The sequence below is a fragment of the Macrobrachium nipponense genome, chromosome 28 (genome assembly GCF_015104395.2).
Source record: "Macrobrachium nipponense isolate FS-2020 chromosome 28, ASM1510439v2, whole genome shotgun sequence".
Lineage (NCBI taxonomy): Eukaryota > Metazoa > Arthropoda > Malacostraca > Decapoda > Palaemonidae > Macrobrachium > Macrobrachium nipponense.
Window position 1 is genome coordinate 20052136 of NC_087217.1, and position 9703 is coordinate 20061838.

Here is a 9703-nt window from a genome sequence, read left to right on the forward strand (position 1 = left end):
GTATTTACATAGCCAGCAGAATGCAATCCTTTTTTTATCTGTTCACATTGGAAGCAGAATCTAGTATTATATTCATCCCTTATGTCGTTTGCATTGGTAGCAGAAGTTAATATTTTTTAACTCTTTTTTTTTTTTTTTTTTTCTGTTTACATGGAAGGCGAAATTTAATGCTTTTGTTTCTCCCTTTCTGTTGCAGCCGTGGTGGGTGAGCACGCCGTCGGCGGAGGAAGAGGTGGAGGAGGAGGCGGCGGATCCGACGAGTCAGGAGGTGGTGGAGTGGCGGGGGGCGGAGGACGGAGCTAGTGGAGGTGGAGGAGGAGGAGGCGTGGAAGTGGAGGAGGAGGAGGCGGGGGAGGAGGAGGAGGAGGAGGAGGGGGTGGTGGTGGGGGAGGTGGGGGCGGTGGAGGAGAGGAGGAGGAGGAGGAGGAGGAGGTCAGGGAGGGTTTCAAGGAGGAGGGGGCAAGATGCCCCCGTACAAATCCCGACTGAAGGGCGCGGGGCAGGTGCAATTCAGCCTGAACCTGATCAGGGCGGCCCAGAGAGAACTCCAGTTCCTCTACTTCGTCAACCGACACCCGGCTCTCTACCAAGGGCCCCTCGTCAAGAAGGCCATTCAAAGGTGAGTCTCAGTCTCTGAGGATCTTCTTCTTCTTCTTCTTCTTCTTCTCCTCCTCCTCCTTCTTACTCTTCATTGCTCCTGCCTTCCAAAAATCCCCTTCTCTCTCGAGGGCGTCACTGCTCCCTCCAGGGAGCTCCTTCATTCCATCGATTTTATTTATAAGTTTAGAGACGCCCTTTCATCACATCTGCCAAAAAGAACTGATGGGGATCCTCTCTCTCTCTTCTCTCTCGCTCTCTCTCTCTCTCTCTCTCTCATACAAACAACGAACACACATACATACATACACACAGTTCTTATCTACAAGGAAAAGTGTATGTTTCTTGACCACATGTATACTTTTGTGTAACATATACCGTAGTGTATATTACTTGAACGTGTCTCTTAATTTTTTTTTCTTTTTTTCTTTGTCAGCTGTAAATCTGGAGGCTTGAATCATATACAGTACTGAAAGAAATAACGCAAAGAGAAATTTATACTTTTCTTTCATTATCTTAGAGGAATTGAATCTCATGCTTTGAATGAATAATATAAGAAGTGATTTGATGTGGAAACTGATTTCTTAAACTTTATGTGTATACACACACTATATATATATTTTAAAAAAAATATAAAAATTAAAATTTTTTATTTTATCATATATATATATATATATAATATATATAAGATATATAATATATATATATATATATATATATATATATATATAATATACAATAATATATTCACCATTTTCAATTCCTTATGATCAAACATTATTGTATCGAGTTCAGCTAGGGAAGTTTTGGCACCTACCATCATTTCTTTAAGCTATTTTGCTATGCACTTAGAGGCGAAAAATGTATTTAGTATATAGCAGGACTAAGAAAATATTGTAATATGTGACGGAGTCGTCGTCTTCTTCTTCTTATTATTATTATTATTATTATTATTATTATTATATTATTATTATTAGACCCATAAATAGACAATGAGATACTAAACAGTTGAGGGACACAATAAGATGTAGACCGTTTCCTTGTAAAGAATTTCGTGTCACATTTTTTTAAACAGATTTCTCATTATCTTCAAGGGCAGTTACAGTACATTTACCAGTTCACTGCCCTGGATTAATAGTAAATTCAAAATCATTTTCCAGTTTTGAAAAAGTTTGACGGCACACTTCATAAAGTTTTCGTGCTCGTGCTGTTCCCGGGTAACCAGATTGTCTAATTGAGGACGACCGTCACATTAAAGTACGTTACACTGTTATGTGAAAACTATATTGCTGTTTATTACTGCTAAATGAGTAAGGTACGTGAGGCTAATACAAGCTAAATGTGTTAGTAGAGAGAAATGGAAATTGAAACTTGAAGAAGATGCTTCTTTCACGGGGAAAAAAATCTTTTGATTCACCAAAACGGAAAATGGTTTGTCAGAATTCATTAAGTATATATATCTTAGTTTTACCAGACCACTGAGCTAATTAACAGCTCTCCTAGGGCTGGCCCGAAGGATTAGATATTTTTACGTGGCTAGGAACCAATTGGCCGCTTAGCAACGGGACCTACAGCTTATTGTGGGATCCGAACCACATTACATTGAGAAATGAATTTCTATCACCAGAAAGAAATTCCTCTGATTCCGCGTTGGCCGAGCCGAGATGTCATTGGTGCGAAATGGAATGAAATAAAAGTCTGTCTGAATATTGGTTTTCCCTCTTTGTAAAGTGAATCCCGTTTCGAGTAAAACTAAAGGGGTGACACAAGGAGGAGAGGATATGACGGAAGGGCTTCCTTCTTGACAGAGAGGCTGACGTAACTCTCGTGGCACTGTGATGTTTCCGAGGGAAATATTGATAAAGAAACGGGTACATGGCTCTGCGTCAAGGTTATGAATTTGGCAGCATGGGTTGTTGCCTGGTCAGAGTTACAATCCTCAGATGGGAAAGGAAAATAACTTTTATATTGGTCAGTCGAGGACGCTCAAAGGACCATGTTGGGTGCAGGTATGGAAGAAGCGACGGCGTTTAGAAGAATACAGATTTATTTTTCAAATATTCTTGATATTCGTAGATGCATATTTACGACAGCAACGTTCTGGAACATCGAAGAAGATATTTTATTTTTATCAATTAAGACAAATACCTCATTTCCTTGGGTTGGATGAAGCTTCTGAACACATTGTGCATGATCAATAGAAAATTTCATGGTGTGTACCCGAGGAATCCAGAGATTAAGGTCTAAGTAAATTGTTCACATGAAAAGATAGTAAGATCTGGTATTAAGAGAATTGTTAATGTTGAAAGAAGCAATCTCTTACTAGCTTTTAATGCAACCGCCACCGTATGTATAAAAAAAGGGGGGCGGGGTGAGAGTCAACCTGTAGTGTCTATGAAAGCCAAGGATGAAGTTTGTCTAGGAATTGTTGAACCGACTCTCCTCTATAGGAGTGAAATTGCTGATGTTCAGTGGAAAGATCGAGTTTTGAATACACGAGCTCTTTCCTAGCGGTTACGCAACCTTGTCTTGCAATATGCAAGGTAGGAGGGAAAGACCTAGAGATTGCAGAATACTGAACGTAAGAGAGAGAGAGGGAGAGAGAGAGGAATGGCGCAGGGTTTGTGTGGTGGTTCGACGAGCTGCCGATGAACCTATGAAGCGGCTAATGAGGACTCGTGATTCATCTACGACTCGGCAGTTAAAAATTCACATGTCCCTCATCACATAGCCAAACCCATCTACGTATGCCTTTCCTTTAGTTCTTCGCTGGACGAGTGGTTTACGTGCTCGCTTACCGATTCGGTAGTCGCGAGTTCGATTCCCCCGCTCTGCCAACGTCGAATCAGAGGAATTTATTTCTGGCGACTGGAAATTCATTTCTCGATATACTGTGGTTCGGATCCCACAATAAGCTGTAGGTCGCGTTGCTAGGTAACCAACCAATATCTAGGCCTTTTCCTTTCTCCTATATCCACATTTTCCGTATGATTCCGCATTCCCTTAAGGCACACATCATTCTCCCTTGCCTCTTTCCCGCTTTCCCTAACCCCCCCTCCCCTCCCCTCCCCTCCCCTCCCCCTTCTCCTTTCCATGACACTCTCTCTCTCTCTCTCTCTCTCTCTCTCTCTCTAGTTACCCAAATCTGACCCCAACAGAAAACTTCCTGTTTCCCACCCCCCCCCCCCCGCCTCCCTCTCCCTTTCAGACTTTAACCCCCACTTGCCTCCCCCTCCACTCCCCTCCCCCTCCCCCCTACCCCTAGCACCTAACCCTTACCTCCCACGACTGCGAGTCACGTATCATTCAAACGCCAGTCTCTTTGGCAGCGGGGTCTTTAATGAAAGCTGGACTCCGGCTGTCAGAGTTGGTCCACTTAGTCGACCTTCATAGTTGATCCTGTTACGCAGAATATTAATTTCGCTGTGTCCACATTGCTCTGAATTTTAGCCGTGAGGAATCAATACGTGTGGGGGGTTGTGTACGCGACGGAGAAAGAGGAATGTTGAGAGATAAAGAGAGAGGAAGAGAAAGGCGGAGAAATAAAAGAGAGATGAAGAGGGATGTATATGTGTGTGTGTGCATGGGATAGAGAAAGATACGTGTGAGTGATTTTGAATGTTGAAAGAGAAAGGTGGAAGAGTAGAGTGGTAATTTCCGTGTATGTTGACTTTAGCCCTTACGAAAATAATTGTAGTGATGGAGAATGTGTTATTGTATATGTGTATGTGTGAAATAAAAAGAGGAAAAGTTGCGGCATTTAAGTGTACTGTTAGTTTTATATATATATATATATATATATATATATATATATATATATATATGTATAATTGTATGTGTAGATAGAGAGAGAGAGAAAGAGAGATTATTGATTAAGTTATACCAGTAACTCCCTATGTTAGGAGATGGAGAAGAGATAACGATTCCAACAAATGTGCCCCGAATTTAAATAAATATAAGCGATGTATATGATTTTGCACACGGCTTAGTGAGAGAGAAATATTAGTGACCTCATTATCCAAATACGCTGCATGAGAGAGGAAGGGAGGGAGGGAGAGAGAGTGAAAAAAAATTGTAAGTACACCGCGTGCTTTTGAAAGAAGTACCTTTTACCAAACTAAATACAATATATTTGCGAGACAAACAATCTGTCAGGTGGGTTCTGTGTAGCAGACAGAAAAAAAATGAGCAAAACACAAAATACGACGGAAGGGGTGAAACATGAAAGAAATACTTGATATTGTTGACGGTATGAAGGGCGATGCAACAGATAAAGGGAAGAGGGTGAAATGAAAAGGAATGAGAGCCACGAGACCACAAACACATAAGAAATAAAAAAAAAAGTAAAGAGGAAATAGAAAAATATACATATAAAGGGTACGATTGCAGCAAGAAAAAACGGACGGGTCAAAAAGAAACGATTTGAAAAAGGATGGTGACATCTGGTACGCTGATAAATGAAGGAGGAGAAGAGACACCGGAGCTCTTCTAATTGTTGTCGAAAGATGGAGAGAGAGAGAGAGAGAGAGGGAGAGCGGGGTGGGAAAGAGGAAAGGGGAAGGGGGAGGTGGGGGGGAATTCAAAAACATCTTCAATTTTATAACAATACCCCGAGACATTCACCCGTAAGAAGATGGTTCCGAGGCGGCATTAGAGTGCCAAACCTCTCGATGACATGGTCGAAATGACCGTCATTTTCAACGTCCCTCTCGCCCTTACGGAAGCTCTCATTTACACGCTCCTTTTTCTCGCTTCTGACATTTTCTGTATTTTTACGTCGTTGGTGACCTGAGCGTAGTAAAGCTGCCTAACACGTATTTATGTGAATGTGCCATTCCCCCCCCCCCCCCCCCCCCCCCCCCACCACCCACCGCATTAACTCCCAGGCCCCAACGCCACATATTCATGTGGCAACCTTCCTTTTATGTGGTCCATTACTATTTTTAGATTCACGGTCGCTTCTTTTTATTAACCGTATTCGAGTTTTTTTTCCGGTTCGAACGGTTGGTTTATTTTAGAATAAGAACGATAAAGATCGATAAAGATGGAACTGATAATATTCGTGGTATCTTGAAGAACATTTCTTACGTTGATGACATAAGAGTTATCTCATCATCGGTTATCAGTTACATGTTATCGTTTTTGCTCTTATTATAATTCGTGCAGATCACCGCTAGTTTTCGAAAGTTATCCCTCTGTTTATTTAGGCATTTCTTTAGATGTATTTGCGTGTTTCGGTTTGAGTATATAGATGCATATTATATATATATATATATATATATATATATATATATATATATATATATATATATATATGCATACTCTCTTACCTGCCTAAGTCTCCCATTTAAAAAGGAAGAATGGAAATCATGCGATTATATTACCGTTGAAGACCTTAAACACTGTTAGTTTTGGAGGTTCAGTTCAAGAAAATTCTTTGTTATATATGAGACCTTCTTTACCTCAGTACCTCGATCGATTTAGCCAGTGTCACCTCACCTGACCCAATCAACACATTTCTCCTCCAACCCATGACCCCCCATGACCCAATGTCCCTTTAACTCGGTAACCTATTTTTCTTCCCTCAGCCTAGTAACTGGTATCCCTTTGAATCATTAACTCAGTTTCCCTTAGAGCCAGTCTCCCTGAAGTGAACCACTTAGCAGTTTGACCCAATGACCCAGTTATTCTTTGATCCTGGGAATCTGTTTCCTATGATCCTTTAACCCAATTCCCATCATCTGACCTTGTCAGAAAATTTCCCTTTGACCTCATGACCCAGATTCTCTTTGACCCCGTGACCCAGATTCCATCACCTGAATCTGTCAGAAAATTTCCCTTTGACCCTGTGACCTAGATTCTCTTTGACCCCGTGACCCAGATTCCATCACCTGAATCTGTCAGAAAATTTCCCTTTGACCCTGTGACCTAGATTCTCTTTGACCCCGTGACCCAGATTCCATCACCCTGAACTGTCAGAAAATCCCTTTGACCCCTTGTGACCTTAGATTCTCTTTGACCCCGTGACCCAGATTCCATCACCTGAATCTGTCAGAAAATTTCCCTTTGACCCTGTGACCTAGATTCTCTTTGACCCCGTGACCCAGATTCCATCACCTGAATCTGTCAGAAAATTTCCCTTTGACCTGTGAACCCTAGATTCTCTTTGACACCCGTGACCCAGATTCCATCACCTGAATCTGTCCAGAAATTCCCTTTGAGCCCTGTGACCTAGATTCTCTTTGACCCCGATGACCAGATTCCATCACCTGAATCTGTCAGAAAAGAAACCCTTTCCTTTTGACCCTGTGACCTAGATTCTCTTTGACCCCGTGACCCAGATTCCATCACCTAAATCTGTCAGAAAATTTCCCTTTGACCCTGTGACCTAGATTCTCTTTGACCCCGTGACCCAGATTCCATCACCTGAATCTGTCAGAAAATTTCCCTTTGACCCTCTGACCCAGATTGTTTTTGATCCCGTGAGCCAATTTCGATTACCTTAGTTTATCAGGAAATTTCCATTTGACCCTGTGACCTAGATTGTTTTTGACCCGGTGAGCCAATTTCCATTACCTGAGTTTATTATTTGACCCCGTGACCCAGATTCTCTCTGACCCAGTGAACCGCATTCCATCACCTGACCCAGACGGGACAAAAGAGCCGTCCACTTCAACGTACTGAATCTACTCAGAAGAAATGACCGAGGAAGGAAGGAAGGAAGCTGTCGTTAAAATATACGACCGTTCGAAGGACCAAAATGGGATGATTCGAAAGGGGGGAAAAAAAAGAGGATGTGTGGGAGGAAAAAATAAAGTAGGGGCTTAGAGGATGTGGCTGGAACGAAAGGAAGTCATGTCGAATGGGAATCAGTCTATCTCAATGGCCTGAGAATCGCGTGGACAGACTAACAAACGAATCAGTCTCGGAGCGTCCGTCTCTTCCACGACTCAAGTTATTTCCGTTCTTGTCAGGAATGTTTTCGTAGTTATCTTTCTCTTTTTACGTGAGGGGAGGGGGAAAGGTTTTATCTTTCCCTTTCCGTAGGGGGAGGAGGCGAGAGCCTCTGGCGAACGTGAGGAGCGAGATAAAAGTGAAACGCGACACAGACTGTTGCGTCCCCCGAATTAATTTCGTTTAATGTCGCACAGAAAAAATGGAATCTTTCCATTGTCTGCGATACTTTGATTTCTTTATCATGCAAATGAGTTTGGAATACGTCGTGTCTCCGCGGTAGAAAAAGGGCCTCACAAAGTTACTGTTGGTCTTTTCAGGTTTTTGTCTCGGTCTTTTTTTTTGTTTTTGGGGGGAAAGGGGGAGGAGAATCGAGCGTGGGTGAGATTGAGTAAGGGAACAGATTCGTCGTTTTTATTCCAGTGTTGCCTTGGAATTCATTACTGTAGGAAAATGTGGGCCTTCCTGAACTTTGTATTGCATAAAATCTCAATCTGATTTGGTGGTAGAGGCAGCCTCCTTTGAACGCAGAACTTCTTGTGTGGCATTTTCATGATTATATTGAGTCATTTTTTTGGGTGGGTGATGGGTTCAAAGGAGCCTCTTGGTCTCTTGTCAGGCCCACTTTTTTTAAATTTTGTTTTTATTAGTATTTGGAAATATTTTATAGCAAAGGGTCTTAACCTGCGCTACGCAAGGAAGACTGACTAACAATTTTATATATATATATATATATATATATATATATATATATATATATATATATATTGCATTATCAAGAAAGAATGAGCGTGAGTCTTGAAAACCCAAATCAATTGATTATGTTCATTCTACTTCCACTTCGTACTTTATAATAACCTGAATGCATAACTGTTTTGCAAATAATGTCATATGTCAGCATCACAGTAGCAAAAGTGAAACCATGATAAATCTGTAAGTACTTTTTGGGAGAGGAAAAGGTTAAGGGATTTAATGCAGAGCAGTTTGTACTTCTGGGCAAATGAATAATACTTAAAGTATGTGACACTTACTAAAAGTTAGGACATATTCCTTGAAGTACTGAAGCCCCCTGAATCCGAAATCTTCCTGCCGATTTTATCATTCGCCTTGATATTGAAATCTCCATGAATTGCAGAAAGTTCCCCTGGGGGGGCGAAATTTTCTCCCCAATATTGCAGTTCCTTCCAATATGAAAATATTCTCGGCTGCGGTATTTTCTCTTTACTGCCTTTCATTCTCCCAAGTGAACCTCCAGACAGTTTCTGTTCGGGCTTAACAGCCAATTCTTGTGATTATGATCTCTAAGCCCATGAATTCCAAGGAGACGAATACATTCTAAAGACGTCGCCGATTCCCCGCATATTCTTTGCGACGTCTCTCTCTCTCTCTCTCTCTCTCTCTCTCTCAGAGCACAATCGCACTTCGCTCAGCCATAATGATTCCCCCCAACCCCCCGTGTGTGAAAGAGTGAATCTGTTTTTGCGGCCCATCTCGTCAGCGGCCAGAATGGGTTCGCGCAGTGATGATTTCCAAATGAAACCAATTGAATTACCATCTTCAGCAGGGGAGCGAGATATTTTTCCCCAGCGCGCCATTTCTTGACGCTTTTTATGGAAGGCAATAACCGTAGCAATAACCATTCCCGGGTGCGTTTGTTCCAGCATTAAACACTCCCGTGTAAACAAAGCGTGGGTTTGGGGGTTTCAGTCGGCATTAAACGCCTCCGTGTAAACAATTCTCGCTTTTTGGGGTTCGGTCAGCATTCAACGCTCACATGCAAAACGATCCGGTTGGGGTTCAGTCACAAACCAATTATCCTTTGTACGGGCAAAAAATAGAATAAAATCTTTTTCAAACCGTTTTTCGTTTTACTTTCGGTTGTCGTTGAACGCTGCCATGTTAATCAAAAGCGATTGTGACGTTCAGTCTGAATTAAACGCGCCCGTGTAAATGAATCAATCTCTATAGGTTAACCAGTTTGCTTTATGGCACAAGTGTGGGTTGAAGGTCAACTCAGGCTATTGATTCTGTGAGTTCTTGATTAGCGTACTTTCCCGTTGAATCATTTTGCAATCAAGAGGCCAATGTGATTAATATAACTACTGGCAAAGCGCAAATGTTTTAAACAAAAAGTACGAGTGGATGATCGTGA

General features: G+C 41.8%; 1 protein-coding gene across 3 annotated transcripts in view; it reads left to right on the forward strand.

The window, feature by feature from the left end:
* Nucleotides 1-416: 416 nt before the first annotated feature.
* LOC135201554 (uncharacterized) overlaps nucleotides 417-9703 on the forward strand; it is a 142161-nt gene continuing 132874 nt past the window's right edge. For all 3 annotated transcript variants that reach the window (XM_064230553.1, XM_064230554.1, XM_064230555.1), the window contains exon 1: nucleotides 417-619. In XM_064230553.1, the coding sequence (XP_064086623.1) occupies nucleotides 465-619 (155 nt within the window). In that variant the 5' untranslated portion in view covers nucleotides 417-464. The remainder of the gene's footprint in view (nucleotides 620-9703) is intronic.